The following is a 19,263-nucleotide window of genomic DNA, read 5'->3' on the forward strand; positions in this document are numbered from 1 at the left end:
AGAAATGCTATAGATTTCTGGATATTAATTTTGTATCCTGCAACTTTACTGTATTACTTCCAGAAATTTTTTTATGGAAACAATTGGGTCTTCTATGTACACAATCATGTCATCTGCAAATAGAGAGAATTTCACCTCTTCTTTTCCTATTTGAATGCCTTTTATTTTTTCCTCTTTTCTGATTGCAATGGCCAGGACGTCCAGTATTATATTGAAGAGAGGTGGAGAAAGTGGACATCCTTGTCTTGTACCCATTTTTAGTGGAAAAAGCTTTCAGCTTTTCTTCATTGAGGATGATATTCACTATGAGTGTTTCATAGATAGATTCACTATGAGTGTTTCATAGATAGCTTTTATTGTGTTGAGAAATGACCCTTGTATGCCTCTTTCTTAAGTAGTGTGTTCTTTCTCTTCTTGATATATGAGTCTTTATATTTTAAAAAATATGAACATTTTATCATATATATTGGAAATATTTTTCCTTCTCTTATATTCTTTGAATTTTGCCTCTGTTAACATTTATTTATATATATATATATATATACACACAGAAACACACACACATATATATACATATACATATGTATATATGTATTCCACTGTTTCATTTTGTTGTATCTTTTATCCTTAAGGTTGTTTTCCAGAGGTGCCTTAATAGTTTCCTGAAGTATGAAGACCTAGTTGATTCTGTATATATCAGGCTTGGAGAAACCTTAGGGGTGAACAGTTGGTGCTAGCAGTTGGGAAGGGAGTAAGCGACCTCTCTTCTAACAGAGAAGAATGCCCGTTTTCCTGGACTAGCGTGGCCCAAGTCAGTCTGAAGGTCATTTATAATGGAACCTCCCACTCATAAGAGCATTATGCCAGAGTGAGTCAGTTCACCCAGGAAGAAATGGAGGTAAACCATCACAAGTGACAAACTAGAAAACAGGGCCTTCATTGAAGAACACACAAAAACATGTTCTGTATTTAAATTATCCCAGTAGCTTAATTTTATTCATGTGTTCAATTCCTTCATTTACACATTCACTTTCAATTTTATTTATATAGTACATTTTGGTGATGTTTGTTTTTGTCTTTTACATTTCAACTGAAAATGCCCTTTCAATTTATATAGGTGGAATTTACCTAGATGTAGGGTGAGGTAGGGGTCTAACTTAATCTCTTATATACTCAATCACTTACTATAACTCTGATCATGAAAATTTTTATCTGTTCTGACTAATCTGAAAGACTGTTCTTATCACAATTAATGAGTATGCAATATTGTATTTGTTTTAGACCTTCTATTTAAACCCACTCACCCCCACTCTGCCCATAAATGTCCTGGGAATTGTGTTCAATTTGTGTATTTATTTAGGGAAGAATTTAAACAAATACAATACTGAATATTTTTGTTCAAGAATATGGTATCTGTTTTATTCAAGTGTTCTATTAAATCTTTTATAAATTATTCATAGTTTTTCTTCAAATAGCTTCTAAACATTTTCCAAGTAAGATTATTCCCTGAGTGATTACTATTTTTACTTATTGTTATTATTATACCATTTCCCCAGTATATTCTCTTATTAATTAGTGCTGGGTATTGATTTTTACTTTTTATTTTACTTTGATACAGGGTGTATGCACTTGCATGAGAGACAGAGAGAGAGAGAGGGAAAGTGAGAAAGCACTCCCCAGGGGAGATGGCCAAATTACAATTTCTTTTTCTTCATTCTCCTCTTAGAATTTAGGGTTTACACACACACACACACACACACACACACACACACACGTCTAGTGTGTTTCTCAAGTGTTAGGTCTGGGACTTCAATATTGCAGTTGGCCATGTAGGATCTAGTTGCCTTAAGCCAATGGCTGACTCTGATTTTAAATTTAAAAAATGGTATTTATTGAATCTCTTATTATCTCTAATGATTTTAAAATTATTTTAAAATGTAAAATGGAAGAAAACAGATTAAAGAAAACCCCTCTGTTTCAAGTTAGCAGAGAGGCCACTGTCCTACTTGTTCAATTCCCCTTTACTTCTACAGTCACTCAAAGAACAACCCCTAAACAAGTACCTCTTGCTTACCACAGATCACAGCTTGCAAACCAGAGAGGAGAACAATATGTCATCTGCCAATAATGTTTATTTTATCTCTTCTTCTGCTATACATATACTTCTTATTCTGTCATATCATAGTTCTTTGGTAAATATTCATTGATTTGAAAAGTAAAAACATGCATAAACATTATTCTGTCTGGTACTAAAGACCATTAAAAATGATGCTAAAAACAGGCATCTTCGTTTTTTCCTAACTTAAAGTGAATGTGTTTAATATTTAACCACAAAGCATAATACAGCCTCTTTGTCTTAGGTAGATATTTTTAGTCTTCTTAGTAATTTCTTTTTTATAGTCTACCAATAAACTTATTAGAAATAGATAGTGAATTTTGTAAATGCTTAGTAACATCTATCAAGATAGATCTTTCAATATTATAAACTGTCTCATTATTAACTATTTTTATGGTCTCTATGTATAATTACAGATTATTATATTCTGCTATTTGAATATAATGTTGGATGCTATCACAACATTTTTCTAAGTAATATTAATTTTTTTTGTTAAATGCATTTTTATAAAATTTGGGGATTAAGGTTATGTTTAGTGGTTCTCAACTGTAGATGTTTATCAGAATTACCTCTATTTAAAAATTACAGATGTAGGAGCCAGCAGCTAGTGTGGTGATTAAGGTGCTTGACTCCCATATAGCTGACCATGGTTTGAGTCTTAAACCTGGTCGTTTGAAAATCATGCTGGGTGCGTGTGTGTGCATGCTCAAACTCCCAGGAAGAGAGTGAAGTATATGGGATTGTGGTGTGGCCAGCCCCCTGAGGGGTGATTTCTCACTTTCCTTCTCATTGTCTCTCTGTCTCTCTCTGGTGAGTGCACATGCCCTATGGTAAAAACCTTAAATAAAAAATATAGATTTCTAATTCAATAGCAATTATCTTCTAGAATTTATAATTTTCTGTTTTTAACTTTTATAATTCAATACTTTTACTTTTGAAAAATTTCTTGCTGTATTGGTTGCCTCGTTTCCTAACTTTAATCTTTCCTGTTTAGAAAAGAAAGGTTATACATGTACCTCTGAGTATACAACTAGCTACTTCTCATCTCTTTTCATAACTCTAGATTTTAAATATGGTACATCTGTGATTTCGCTTTCACTTTCATTTAAGCATCGTTTAGGGGTCAGCTGCAGTGGCACAGAGGGAACATAACCCTCTGCCATACTAAACTACCATGGGAAGGTCCCAGATGTGTATCTTGAGGACTTCCTATACATTTAGAAATGCATATGCACCTGTGATCCAGGCTGGCTGAGACTGGAGGTGGATCATAGCATAAGGACTTATTGGGAGTATTCTTCTCTCGTATGGAACATATTAATAAATAAATATTTAAAAAGTCATTTAGGAGGATTTAAAAGTTACAACTGATTTATTTTAAAAAGGGTTTGCTTTGGACCAACCAGGTGGTGTGGTGGTCAAGGTGGCTGGATCTCACATGGCCAACTGCACAGTCTGAGTTCCAGAAATTTGATTCTGTTTTTATTTTTAAAATTTGTTTATTTCTTCTGAGAGAGAGATAAAGAACAGAGATAGAGAGATCTATCTGCAACAGTGTATTCATGCTGCAATCCACCTCCTAGTCTCAGCTTGTTTGGGTTATATACACATGCATGGGTCCCATGTGATCAGGAGGGTCCTGGAATATGAACCCAGAACACTTCCCATGTGTGTCTACTTGCAGTACTATATGTCACCACCTGCATCTAATTTTGTTATCAATTTTTACTTTTATTTCACTGTGAATCAAGAATGTGACCTATTTGGGTAATACTTTTGAAACTTAATGACATTTTCTTTGTAGCATAATCTAGTAAATTTTTGCAAAAAGTCAGTCATTTAAAAAGGTAAACTACTCTGGCAATATGATCGTAAGGTCACCCTTCAATATATAACTATAAGTTTAACTCAGCAATTACAATGCTAATTTTCTCTTTGTCTTTACTTACGCTTTTTGGCTTAATTGTCAAGGATTAAGGGGTATCTCATAGACTCCTATCATTATTTAATACTTTTTTTTTCTTGTTTTTGTTTCTGTGAAATGTAAACTGACTTGATGCCTTCCAAACCCTCCCATAATTCATTATCTTGCTAGTTTCTAGTTGCACTGAATAATAAGCAATCATATATATCTCTGTTACATTATATTATTCATAGAGGATATAAAAGTTTTATTTATCTTCATTATGGGCTTTACATATAGTTCTTAATTATGCTTAATGATTTATAGCTTACGTTTAAATTCTGTTTTGTTTTTTTTGTTTGTATTTGCAGAATGCATTTGGGATATTCATCTTTTTTTTAAGTTTAGCTTATTCTTTATTTGGTGCATAATTCAATGAAAGAAGAACAAGCACTGCCTTTGTCTCTATCTCCTATTATTAAATTAATATATTCAAGTAAAATCTTCTACATGGAGAAATATTAATGAGTTTTAGACAAAAATTTCAAGGTTCAAATATGAAAATATTTTACATGAGAGAGTTATGTTCAATACTAAGAGATTTTGAACAATTTGTATACAATTTTCAACTTCAGTGCTGAAAAATCTACGAATCAATATAGTTTTAGGATACTTTTGCAAATAGTTATTCTAATGACTTTTCAACTAAAAATTTGAAGATAAGTCACCTTTGAAAAGAGTATATTGGGGACTAACAGGTGGCATGGTGGTTAGAGCACTGGACACTCTCACATTGCTGACCACGGTTCAAGTCTTGAGCCCGGTGGCTTACTTTCTCACTTTCTTTCTCTCTCTCTGTCTCTCTCTGGTCAAATTAAAATAAATGAATGAATAAATAAAATTAAATAAAAATAATTCTTAAAAAAAGAAAAGAGTATATTGCACACTAGAGGCTTAAAACTTAACAAGCTAGTCAGTCTAGAATTCATTAATTCACAACTTAATATCACTCAAAAATTCCTAACATTTCACAAGACTTTTACAAAGTTATTAGGAAAAAGTAGACTGTCACTACTAAATAGCATATAAAGAAAAGAATAACCTGCACAAATGGAAAAGAACAGCCAAGATCCAGTGGGTTTCCAACAAAAAACATCAGTAGAAGTTATTATTTAATATTTTGGACATTTTAAGCTTAATATAACTTTACATTGCTATTTCACTCTGCCATATATTTAGGATTTGAAAATGTAAATTCTCACAAATATGGAAGAATTAATGCTAAAGGAAATAAGCTAGACTATGAAAGAGAGGCATCGTATTTCCCTGTCAAAAATATACTGAATGTCTGTACTCTGTGGCAGAGACTGAGGGATTGGAAAGTATAATAGCAGGAAAAGCAACTTTAGATACTAAGGACAATGTAGGAGAAGGTTGGTAATAAGTGGGGGAGAAGGGGATCATGGAAATAAAAAATATTTAACAGACACAGAAATGAGAGATTATCTGTTGATGGTAATGTATGTGGTAATATTTTTGGCTTGACTGATATACACTGTATTCATGCTGGGAAAGATAATTTTGTATGCTGTAAAAAAAGCACAGTGATTAAATGTAATAAAAAATTAAAGAGGAGATAGTTTATACACACACATACATACACACACACACACACACACACATTTAAAAAGTATACATTCTCCCACCTCCATTAGACATTAGACTGTATAATTTTAGATCGACCCAGGAGAGAGTTAAAACTTTTCTTAGTTCTGAATTTCACTCACTATATTTAAGTTGTACTCTAAAATAAGCAGCAGTACATCATTTCACATCTTAAAAGCAGCATTTCACTTCTGTAGCTATTTGTCAAGGTATCAATTTCAGCTGTATTTGGGGGCCAAGTATTAACATTTGCAGGTATAGGTTTGCAAACAACCCTCATCTTGGGCTGCTCTTCCTTTGTAGGTCCTTCCACTGACTTGACTCCCTTTTGGTCACTGAAGGTATAGTGGTGGTGGGGATTGCAGCAGGGAGTAGGAACCAAGTGCCTGGTTGGTACCTATTATTCTACTTTTCAATCTTTGGAATACTTTTAATTTAGTTTTTTAAATTTTTTTATTTGTCCTTCTCTCTTCCCAGAAAGAGGAAGAGAGGAAGGGAGGGAGGAAGGGAGGGAGGAAGGGAGGGGAAGGAGGGAGGGGGAGAGGGAGAGGGAGAGAGAGACCTCTAACAGGGTTCTCATAATGCCTAGATAACGGACACATGTGCATGCTCCCAGAACATAGAGAGGGAGGAGGACCCAGGACACAATCTGAGACTTTCCCATATGGATCCAATTGGTTCTAACAACACACTATCTGGCCCCAATTTAGTAGTATGCATTTTTTTTTAAACTATGGCACATAGTTGAGTTTAAATTAATGGCCAAATATCAATCTGCTTATTTTTAGTAGACAATATTAGTTACTTGATTCATTGGTCAAAATTTGTGCATACTCCATGCTATCCTTTTACTGTATTTTAAATGCTTCCTTGTAATTTCCTTTTTTTTTTTTTAAATTTTGCTTTTCTTTTTAATGTGAATTATATTTTCTCCCCATCCCAGAACACTGAAAACTATTTTTCAAAGATCTCAGAAATTCCTTTTAAGTGATTAAATGTTGTTAAACTTTTACATTTGTTTCCTCAGGAAACTATTTTGATTACTGAAAATTGCTAAGCCTTTATATTTCCAATTTTCATTGTTAGCCTATTCACACTATTAATTATTTCTTAGACTTAACAAATGTTTTCCAAAAGTTACTTGTATTTCTTAGAATAAATAGTTTTTATGCTACTCCTAATCCTTACATGTAAGGCTTATTTTTTATGTTGCAGAATACTTTCAAATGTCCCTTCTTTTATTTATTCATTCTTGATTGCATGTATTTATGTTTCAGTCTTTCTAGTTTGCCTAAAATTAGTGTGGGAAGCTTTTCTTTGGGTCTCTCATTACTTATTTGAAAACTGTTAAAATCCACTTCTTAGAAATTTGACCTAGACAGCTAAATGGAGTAAATATAAAAGGTCAATGATTCAGAAGTGTGAGTTGGCGGAGAAAGAACTTAGGCTGTGGGTAGTACCACATTTCTCCCTAGTTTCTCTGGGTTTGCTGACTCTGTAGAATCAGACTCCTATTCTGTGTCAGACTTTCACTTCAGGGCAATCATTTGCCTGTGTCAAAATGCCTCCCTTCAGCTGCCACCAGCTGCAGTAGGGGGCTGTTCTGAATTGGGGGGGGGCATCATCTTCAGGAATGTGTCTTCAGTTTGGTCATTAAAAAAAAATATCGTAGACAATCCTGACACTTTGCAAAGCTAGTCCACATGGGAAGGTCCTGGGTTCATGTCCACACACTTCCCTGAGGGTTTGAGTGCATGTGTGCCCAAGATCTAGAGCTGGCTGAAGCTGGGGGTAGATTAATTAGGATCATTTGGGACTGCTCTCTTTCTCACTGTCTTTTTGTTCATGGGAGAAATAAATAAGTAAACATTTAAAAACCCTATAAACTGCATCAGCAACAACACCACAAAAGGTTACTGACTGCATGTGCTTCTAATAGTTGAGGATGTTCTTCCAGTCTCTACCCCATCTCCGAGGCAGGTGTTGCAGGTTAGCCTGTTCTCAGGGTAGTAAAACCTTTCCCTATCTCCATTTCCTGTTACATCACCAGACCTGAGGCCTCAAAATGAAGGTAAGTGAGATATCTTTCTTAAGAAATCTTGGAAACCACTGTTAACTATAGAACGTTAGCTAAGTGTTTACTGAATGCCTAAATAAAAATTTACTTTATTCAGCTTGAATTATTATACCAGCTTGAATAATTTAGTGGCATATCATTCATTTTTTTTTGGAGAAGTTTTTGCTATAGGGAACGTGCGTTCACCAGAAAGACACAGATAGAGAGACTGAGAGACAGAAAGACAGAAAGTGAGAAATCATCTCCCAGGGGGGATGGCCACAATGCGATCCCTTCTCCTCCATTATCCCCTCGGGATCTCGGGCATGCACACACATGTGCTCAGCATTAATTTAAGCCACTGGGCCGAGGACTCGAATCGTGGTCAACTACATGGGAGTCCAGCGATGTAGCCATTATGCCATTTGCTGGTCCCTGGCATATCATTCTTAACGGTTAATCCCCTTTTTATTTGATTTGCCTCTGACTCTTAGGCTGCAACTGTTCTGGTAAACTTTGCACATGACCCTCAGTAAGGCTGGGAGTTTGTATGGTAAAGTAACCACCTTAGACACATCCTTTAGATTCCTCGATCCTTAATTTCTACCTCACAAAATGAGACTGCCACCACCTGTGCTGCAGACGATATAGTACAGAATTTTTTTTTTTTCTGGTAGAGGTTTTTGCTATAGGGTGCGTGCACTCGCCAGACAGACAGAGAGAGACATAGAGACAGAAAGCCAGAAATCACCCCTCAGGGGGGATGGTCACACCGCAATCCCGTCTCCTCCATTCTCCTCTCGGGATCTTGGGCACGCACGCACACGCACCCGGCGTGAGTTTTAAGCCACCAGGTCTGGGATGCGAACCGCGGTCGACTACGTGGGAGTCCAGCGACATAGCCATTACGCTAACTGCTGGTTCCCCAGAATTTTTTTTTAAGAATGAATGATATGCTGTATAAAAATCCAACATGCCAAGAATCACAAAGCACTCTACAAAAGTAAACTTGCATTATTCTCTTTCTTTGTAGCACTTCTTGGAATAAGAGAAAAATATCTTGGCCAAAACCAAAATAGGCAGTCCATTTCACTTTGTCTATTCATTTCATCATTGATCATTCATTTGTTCATTGAACATAACCTTTCACAAACAAATCCCTCTCCTCATGAAGCTTACATTTTTAGTAGCAGAGACAAGCTTCATACAAATAGAAAAGTAAGATCATTTTAATCAGTGGTAATCTAATTAAGAAAAGTGGAAGAAAGAACAGAAGAAGACTAGCTAAAGGAGGCACGAACATTGGGCTTTAGATACTATGGTCAGGAAATAATCATTTTGTACCCTGAAGAACTAAAACATGTAATTAACAAATTATTTGGTCATAGTACCATGCTGTCATCCCTTTTCTTTCACATTTTTAACAGAATTATGAAACACATTGTCTGGATAACACTAGATTTGAGAAGTTGCCACAAGGAATCTGAGACCTGGCTGGACAAAATTTCAAAATAATGAGTATACATACCCATTTCATGTCTGGTGCTGGCCACACCTGACCCATACGCTTCTAAAACATCCTTGACTGTCCTCATAGACTCATCGTACTTAACTGCAAGGCCAAGAAAGTTATAGGAGCCAATGTTGATGACATCTTTGATGATTCTTCCAGTATACCTGTAGGGATACATGTGAGAGCTCAAAGGACTAGCTCATTTGATCTCATCCAAAGAGATCTTGGGTCCAGACCAAATCATAGATTTCCCTTTCCTTTTTAATTTGTGCTATTGTCATCATAAAATGGTTTGTCCTTAGAGAAAAGAAACCCCATAATAAAATTGGGCAGATCATTGGAGAAAGGTATACAGAGCCACAGAGTATTCGTTGTACCCGGTTTTCTTGTTTTCATGACACCCATGCTGTGTTTTAAATTCCAGCAAGAATCTTCTAATAGAGCAAGAGCCGTAGTGCTTACTACCTCCTTTTGTGAAAAGGGTATGATTTGTCAACATAGCTTTGTGGCTGACTCTATGTCCTGTACCTTCTGATATAGATCTTTTTTTTAAGTAGGATATACGCAAGCTACCTTGGGACCAGCAGGTGCTTGGGGCCCTGGACTCCCACATGGCTGACTGTAGTTCAGATCCTGGACCTGGAGACTTGAGTATCATGCCAAGTGTATGTGCATGTGTGCCCAAAATTCCAAGAGGAGAATAGAGGAAAAGGGACTGTGGCATGGCCATCCCCCATGGGAGATGATTTCTCACTTTCCCTGTCATTGTCTCATCTCTCTCTGGTGAGCATGCATACCTATGGCAAAAATCTTAATCAGTCAGTCAGTCAATAAAAGCAAGCTACCCTGGCAAAGTAATTACTGTTCTTTCCTCCACTGGTATGAGGGTCACAAAGTGCTGAATGATAGAAGATCAGCCACTTTCATGACTTGTTTTTTATTCAGACCTGCAATCTGGTAACCATGCTAGAATTTCCTTAAGAGGATTTTCTTTTCAACAAGCCCCTCCAGGTGGCTGCCTCACCTAAATGTCCAGTTATAGTCATCCGACACCCTCTCCATCACATCAAACAGAGGTCCTGGGGCACTGCAGATGGGCCGGTTCCAGTTGTCTCTGATTCGCATGTAAAGATTCCGTGTGTAAAAATTCTCAAAGTCTTGATACAAAGGCACAAAATCCTGTCATAAGAGAGGTAGAAAGTGAGCTTTCATCTCTTGCTTTTTGTATTTCATTTGCAGTTAAAGGCTGGGAGGAAGACTTGAAAGAACGATGCAAATAATTCAGCTGCAGATATTTTCTTAGCAAGGGTCAGTGGGTGAGGGAACAGAAGAGATCACAAATAAATCTGTGAAGACTCCATTTCCAAAGCACTTACTTTGTGGTGGGATAGAAACACAATTGTGACAAATAAGGGTTACAGGTAAGTCACAGTGGCACAGTGGCAACACGACACACTGTGTTGTGGTAGCCACATGAGAGGTCCAAAGTTTGCCTCCCAAGTTCTCCCTGTACACACCAGGAATGCTTACTTAGGCTGGGGCTGGGTCATGTTGTGAAGACCCTGTTTGGGTACTGGCTTCCTCTTTTTCTGTGTCTCTCTTTCTCCTTTCCTTAAGAAATAGATAGACCAAAAAAAAAGTAACAAAGATGACAGTACAAGATAAGACAAGTCCTAAAACAAGTGGCAGTGACAAATGAGGAGGAGGAATTCCATCAGAAGGATAACAACAGGAGTTTATATACCACAGTAGTTTAGTTGGGGGGAAAGTATGGTTGAGATAATAGTTTGGTCTTAGCTTTTTCAAACATGAACATCCCCACTCTATATATTTTTTGATACAGCAATCCAATCTTTCTTTTTTAATTTTTTATTATCATCATAATCTTCTTTAGCCACTCAATATGTTTTCAGAAGCATGTTTGAGCTTGAATAGTTGGGCCTGTTGGCAAAACTGCTGTTTGGTAGGCAGCACACTGTCATACGGCTGAGGGCCTGGTTACTGAGTTGAAGGCCTTGTGGAGGCCTTGGGTCTCTCTGCCATCCGAAGTCGGAGCACTGTGTTTCTGCATGAACTGTAATCCTGGACTGAAGAGATCAGTAAACCACCTAAGACCCAAAGCAAGACATGTCTAATTTTGTCATCTAACAATAGTTAATACAGGACAGAAAATGCAAAAGCTGAAACTACAGCTGAGGCCAGGTACTTTGGACATTCATAGCATTAGAGTGAGAGGGAGAGCCACATCTTGCTAGAGAAAGCAGGGAAGTTTTATATAGGAGGGCCTTGAGGATAGCCACAAGGCAGGATGAGATGATTATGGGTAGGAATGCTTGGGAAATGTTCTCAGGGTGAAGGGTCCATATGCTGGAAATATGGCATGTACTTGAGAAGAATGAGTAAGAATTAAAATAAGGCATAGCCCATTATCCTTTGCTCTGAACCTATACTAGCTCTCACCTCACTCCTGATTGAAGATCCCAACCCAGTTGCTTTGCTTTACCTCTCGGATGCCATCCCTGACTTCTCTGTGTGTGTACGTGAGGCTGCTGTGTCAGCTGGGTACAGACAACAAGAGTCTTAAATGTCTTAAGCATGTGCATGAGGCACTCAGACTTTATTCTGCAGGTAACGGGAGCCACTGAAGAGTCGAGAGTGAGCTTTCTCATTCTCCTTCCCATCCTCTCTGGGTTCTTTGCTCTCCTTTCCCTTAGGAATAGGAACTGACTTATCAAGGGAGCAAAGGAGACTATGTAGAAAGAATTTGTGGACAATCTAATGCTACTGGTTTGTCTGCTAATTCCCTGAACTGGTACTTTCTAGAGAAAAATACAGAGTCTGCAGAATTTTTTTAAATTTTTTTAATTTTTTTATTTTTTATTATTATAGGACATGTGCACTCAGTGGAGAGATAGAAAGAAAATGAGAAACTACCTCCAGGGAGGATGACCATGTTGCAATCCCTTCTCCTCCAGTCTCCTCTCAGGATTTTGGACACACACGCACATACACCTGGCATGAGCTCCAGGCTGCCAGGTCATGGACTCAAACTGCAGCCAACTATATGGGAGTCCAGTGATGTAACCATTATACCATCTGCTGGTCCTGAGATTATAGAATTTAGGGAGGTGGCTGCATATGAGACATAGCCCTTTCTGTCACTTCACCCCTTCTTTGGTCCTCACTGAAAATGACATTCTTTTTAGGAAGGAATTATGATTTTCTGCAGGAAAAAGATATATATACAAATACATACTGGGAACTATCTATTTCATATAGACTTGGGCAACTTCTCAAGGTCAATTTGGAAATCTCATATCAAATGCATTTTTTCTAAATAGCAGTGCTATAGATTTTATTATGAGTAAAAGTTACACATTTACGATAATAAATTATACCCTTTCATATTCTCACAGGAAAAAGATGTATTTTTTAAAAGAGATGCATAATTTCAGAAAACTCATTTTCAAACTATTTGCTCTTGGATTTCATTAAAAAAGTTTAGACTATTGCTTTATGAATTATTTTACATCCTCAAATATTTATAGCTTTTAAAGCCTTATTTAAAATGGTAACAGAAACAGCCTGTCGAGAGAAAAGAGTCAAGAAGGTCTGAATCAAACTTTGGTTTCAGATTTTATAAGGAATCTTACCCAAAATACAGCAATACTTGGTTTTGAAGAGAAGGCAGAAAGAACCGAAATGTTCTATTTATAAACTTAAGCGAAAATTAATTTTGGATTTGGAATCACAGGAGGCATAAGGTACCAGGGGTAGAGGAGACACAAAGATAATAGCGTTCAAATGCCTATTTAGCTTGTGAGGAAAACCAAACCCAGAAAAAGGAGTGACTTGAACTCCGGATGGCCTCTGGCCTTACCCACCCTCCCAGGCTGTGTCTTCAGAGTGACCCCCAGCTTCCCTTTGAAACACCAGTTACAACAAAATCTTGGCCCATCATGTAGAAAAAGCTAAGGCCATGAGATTGCCAGACTACAGTAGAAGCATCCACTAATCATAAGAAACTAGGGATTGACTTGACAAAACAAGTGGCTTCCCTATTCTCTGCTTTATGAAGATGCATCATCATGCTACTTGAGAAGGTGGAAAAACACTTCACCCTGCTTAAACTTTCTGCCTCCTGACTTGAAAATCCAGAGTTTGTACCTATGTGAAAATGAGTAGCTAGGTCTTTATTGAGATAACTTCTTCAAGGGCGAGATTCAGGGGCCGGGTGACAGACAGTGCAGTGTCAACACAACAGGACCCATAAGAAAAGTCCTGTATTTGCATTCTGGGATGCCCCTGAGGATATGGGGCATGCATATGTGTGCCTATGATTCGGGCTGTCTGAGACTGGGGGTGGATTGTGGCATGAGACCCTGTTGAGATAAAAAATAAATAAACAAACTGAAATAAAAGATACTCAACTATTCTGTGGGATCAGGGAAGACTGCCTACTAGGGAATGATCTTCACATTCAATATACATTTTATAAATTATGTACTTGTAAGTTCCCTACGGAAAGAAAGGGTAAATATTTGTGTTTGTTTGTTTTGCTAAGGGCATGTGTACTTCCCAGAGAGAGACAGACAGGAGACAGAGGCAAAGTGAGAAATCATTGACCCCACTCCACAACCCCCCCCCTCCTACATACACACACACACACTACCACCAGGGAGAATGTGTGCACATTCTCACACTGCATTTCCCTCTCCTTAATTCTCCTCTTTGGATTTGGGGCACACATACATGCACCCAGCCTATTTTACAAGCTTCTAGATCTGTGACTCAAATCATGCAGTTGGCCATGTGGGATCTACCACACCACCTGGCTGGCCCAGAAGGGTGAATTTTTAAATACCCAGAGTTATTCCTCTGTGCATGACGCAAACATTAACCCAGATCTGATACACAAATTTTGCAGCCCACGTGCTCCCGAGCTTGTAGACCTATTTAGAATTCAGGATCTGGTGTAAGAATGAGCTGACTTGCTGTTGGGGCGTGGCCCTCTCCTTCCTGCCTCTGCATGGGTGTGCTTTCACTCCACCCCATTCCTTTGAGAAGCACTGAACTCTCTTCAGGAGCAGTCAACACCTCCAAAGGTCAATGTCCTCTGGTTGTAGGCACATTTCCCACGGCATTTTAACTACACCAGAAAATGAAGCTAGACTTGCTTTTAAAACAAGCATTTCAAAAAGACATTTCTTTGTCTCTCTATAGATTTATTTTGATATCTTGTTTCCTCACCATTTTTACTTTTCTTTCTGACATGATGGGCTAAATATGATAGAGAACCTCAAGCCATAAGAACAAAATCACTTTAATTGGGATAGATTCAGGGAAGGGGTGAACCAATCTAAAAATGTAGCCACAAAAATGTCTCTTTCTTCTGCAATGCAACAGTCTTTCTTTGTTCACCTTTAAACTTGTATGGTAATGAATAATTTTTCCAAGTTATTTCTATTCATCCTAATTTTTTTTTTCTAGAGGGTGTGTGTGCTTGCCAGAGAGAGGCAGAGAGAGGGAAAGCAAGAGAGTACTCCCAGCAGGGAATGGCCATGCTACAAGCCCTTCTCTTCCATTCTCCTCTCAAGATTTTAGGCATGCATGCAAATGCACTTGGCATGCTTTTTCAGTTGCTGGGTCCTTGACTTGAACCATGGAGTCAGCCATGTGAGATCCAGCTGTCTTATCCACCATGCCACCAGTTCTATAGATAAATCTGTAGAAAGTCAGAAACATTGACTAGACAAATTGGTAACTGTATTCAGCTCCAAAACAAATGTTCTTTCTAATAGACCATTCTGTAGGGCTTGGTTATTATTATTTTTTTTAGAATTATTTTATTTAACTTAATTAATTAATTTATTTAAATTTGACCAGAGAGGGAGGGAGGGAGAGAGAGAGAGAGAGAGAGAGAGAGAGAGAGAGAAAGAGAGAGGGGGAACAGAGAAAAGCAAGCCGCCAGGTCCGGGACTTGAACTGCAATCAGCCATGTGGGAGTTCAACACCCTTAACCACCATGCCACCTGCTGGTTCCAAGGGCTTGTTTTTTATAGCCAAATGAAATATGTCCCTTCTTATTTAACTTAAATACATGCCCATTCAGTAGCGAAGAGAATCACAGCTTTATAGAGAAAGATTCATTGCCAAACACCAGTTATTAATTTGCATCTACATTGACACTCCTGTTCTAACTTATTTAATTTTATATCATTATTTCCTTTTGGCAAACAGTTGTTTCTCTTATTAGGATTGCATTTAACAAAATATGATTTGGTTTCCTTAAAATGGGTTTTTCAAGTATGAGTAACCCAAAGTAAATGTGACTAAACTTAATTTTTATTAATTTATTTTTTTGAGAGTTTTTTTTTTTTTTTTTTTTTTCTTTGTGTCACATCTTGCCAAAGAGACAGCAAGAGACAGAGAGACAGAAAGCAAGAAATCGTCCCCCAAGGAGGGATGGCCATGCCTAATCCCTTCTGCTCCATTCTCCTCTCAGGATTTTGGGCATGCACACACACATACGGCTGGTATGTTTCAAGCTGCAGAGACCAGGACCACGAGGGAGTGCAGCACCTTAACCACTATGCTTACTATGCCACCTCCTAACCTGAACTTAATTTTGATTTTTAAGGAGTTGGATGGGAATGGGATTGGATAAAGATGATAGATTTTGTACCTGCATGGATTCTACTTCTCTCCCATGACATAACCAAAACCAAAAACAAGCAAACAAAAAAGGTATTTAAAAAGCAAAGTTGTTAACATCTAAAAAGATAATCAAAAGCATGGTCAGGGGACCAGCAGATGGCATAATGATTACGTTGCTGGACTCCCATGTAGTAGACCGCATTTTGAAGCCCGAATCCAGCGGCTTAAATTCACGCCGGGCATGTGTGCGTGCATTCCCAAGATCCTGAGAGAAGAATAGGGGAGAAGGGATTGCGGCATGGTCATCCCTCCCAGGGGTAGGGGTGATTTCTCGCTTTCTCTCTCTGTGTTTCTGGTGCAAAAACCTCTAAAAACAAAAACAAAACGAAACAAAACAAAAAACATGATCGGAAAAGCAGGAAAAAAAAAGAATAATAATAAAGATAAGAACATAAATAAGATCTAATCAATAAAAAAAAAAACAAAGGAAGACAGAGCTCAAGACATTTGTAGAGAAGACTGGTGTGGATATAAGCTAACATTAAGGCAGTTTCAAATTGAGAGTGGAGCATTATAACAAGTTTAGTTTTTAACAAGTGTTTAAATATAAAAAGTTAGAGTGTTTAACTAGGAAGTTAGATCCCTTCCTCTTTCTCCTTTTGGGCTAATAAGCAAGAAGCAGAAATTTGGTCCACAGGATGAAGCTTTATGGTGGGCAGCAGGAACTGAAAAGAGCAATGCTCAGTGTGGAGAGAGAGGAGCTCATATAGTAAGAACACAACTTAGTGGTTCTTGCAACTCATCCCATTCCACTCTTCTGTTACTCAGGACTGATAAACACATAGGCAAATAAGGATTCCCAAATACAAAAAGAGTACAAAATAATGTGTCACTACTATTGTAGGAAAACTGGCACCAAAAAAAGGGCACCAAATCAACAAGCAGCACTAATATTAGATAAAAATATTTAAGCAGACAACAAAAGAATTTAAATTATATACAAGTGACATCTTTATAGAACAATGCATCTCTTAAAAGGGATTTAAAAAAATCAAGAGTATAATGTCCACATGGAAAAAAGCAATCCAGTAAGGTAGAATATTAAATTGATTGATTTTTCCAGAGCACAGTGAAAAGGACAAAGAGGAGAAAGTATGAAGGAAAAGTCAAGAAATATGGAGGACAGATTTAGAAGATCCAATATTTCTTTAATAAGCATGGCAAAATTAAAAGGAGAGGAAGAGAATGAGGAGAGGATGAGAAGAATGAGGGAAAGAAGGCAAAGCACAGAAAGAAAGAGAACAAAAATACTTTTTTTTTTTTTAATTTCAGAGAGGAAGAAAGGTTTGAATACTGAGATATGAAGTGTTTATCAGGTACTGAATAGAGTAAATAAGTACATATGCCCACACCAAATTTTAGATATCCAGGGGTAAGGAGGAAAATCCCAAAAGTGTTCAAAGAAAAGATAAAAATAGCTTATATAGCTTAGGTAACAGTGGTGGGAAAATTATCAGGGAAAATTACTTTAAACTTAAGATCCCTATGCTCAGTCAAGTCAGCAACCAAATGATAGATCCAAACAAACACATTATAATACACATAAAGAATTATTAATTTAAAATCTACAGGCTTTTTCTGTAATAATTGAAAGTAAACTATCAAATTTTAGAATATACTATAAAACTTATAATCAAAGTAGCATGATACCAACGTGAAGCCCAATGGAACAGAAGAGAGATCCCCCAAATAAATCAATGCATTTTACATGTTACATGTTTACCACTAATTGATATTCAAAAAGGTACCAAGAATACACAATGATATTTCATATTAGTGGATAAAAATGAACTATTTAATGATATTGGGACAATTAAAAATATCTTTACAAATAGTCCTTTAACATCACATAGCATATAGAAATAAATACTAGATAAATGCAAATAATAAACATACCAAAGTACAGTAACATAGAATAAAACTACAGAAAAATCTATTTAACTTCAAGATGGAAAAAATAATTCTTTTCTAAACATGACTATTGCTATTCCCAGAGGAAAAAAACTAACAACAACAAAGAAGACATAAAAGAAGTGCTTCATGGATAAAAGTTTAACAGTTTATGTGTGGCTAAATATAATGTTGATAAAGTTAAGAGCTAAGAAATAGAGTGAGACAATTTTAAAGAAATAGAATGTTGATAATATCAACCTAAATTTAATGGATAGATATTGTCATAAAAACATAGAGGAGTTCCTCGAAGTCAATAATAAACAACTTAATAAAATTATGAGCAAAGGATATGAATAGGTAATTCATAAGAAGCACAGGTGACTAAAAGCATATTAAAAGAAGGTTAGTCTTACTATTAATCAGGAAATAAGATACAAATGAAAAATGTTCATTCAAATAAGAATAAAGATTAAGATAAGAATGGAAATTAAGATAAGAATGAAAAATGTTCACCCATCAGATTGGCAAAAAAAAAAAAAATGTTGATAATATCAACCTACAAGTGTTGGCGAAAAAACATTATCACATATTGTTGACCTGAATCTAGCTGCATAAGCCTTTTGAAAGCTGATTTAGCGGTACTTCTCAGAAGTTAAATTCCTTGGACCTAGAAAACCACGTCTAGGAATTATCCTAGAATAAATGTAAATGCTGTTCATTGACAAATTATTGACAATAACAAGGAATTATAATAAAGAATAGGAATATAAATCATGATAAACCCATATTGTGTCCTACTATCATGAATCTATTAAAAGGAATAGTGTAATCCTGAAAGGCATATAAAGATTCATAGATACATAGTAAAAAACAAGTGAGTCATGAAACAACAATATGTATGACACGATCCCATTTATGTAAAGAAAATGAGTAAGTGCAAATGAGCATTAGAGTAGTTGAGTGCATAAAAGGGACAGGAAAGATGCTCGAAGAGATTGCTTTCCATAATAATTTGGTCTGTGTTTAAGAAATGGCATTTTTAGGATTTGTCATAACTCATCTATTTCACAAATTGCCTTTGTCCTAGTTAAGATACATTAGCAATGGGGACCAGCAGTTGGTGTAATGGCTATGTCACTGGACTCCCATGTAGTTGACTATAGTTTGAGTCCTGGACCTGGTGGCTTAAACTCACACCAGGTGCGTGTGCGTGCGTGTGTGCCCAAGATCCAGAGAGGAGAATGGAGGAGAAGGGATTGAGGCGTGGTCATCCTCCCTGGGGAGTAATTTCTCGCTTTTTGTCTTTGTCTCTTTCTTTCTGGTGAGTGCATGTGTCCTATAGCAAAAACTCTCCCCCACCTATACACACACACATATGTGTGTGTGTGTGTGTCTATATA

General features: G+C 36.9%; 1 protein-coding gene across 3 annotated transcripts in view; it reads right to left on the minus strand.

The window, feature by feature from the left end:
• The window catches only part of SPTLC3 (serine palmitoyltransferase long chain base subunit 3), a 161,539-nt gene that overhangs the window by 98,819 nt on the left and 43,457 nt on the right, over window positions 1-19,263 (minus strand). For all 3 annotated transcript variants that reach the window (XM_014585987.2, XM_006143659.3, XM_014585988.2), the window contains exons 3-4: window positions 10,278-10,432; window positions 9,269-9,417 (exon numbers count right to left, since the gene is read on the minus strand). In XM_014585987.2, coding sequence (XP_014441473.1) covers window positions 9,269-9,417; window positions 10,278-10,432 — 304 coding nt within the window. The remainder of the gene's footprint in view (window positions 1-9,268; window positions 9,418-10,277; window positions 10,433-19,263) is intronic.

Source organism: Tupaia chinensis, unplaced genomic scaffold (genome assembly GCF_000334495.1).
Source record: "Tupaia chinensis unplaced genomic scaffold, TupChi_1.0 Scaffold000101_1, whole genome shotgun sequence".
NCBI lineage: Eukaryota > Metazoa > Chordata > Mammalia > Scandentia > Tupaiidae > Tupaia > Tupaia belangeri.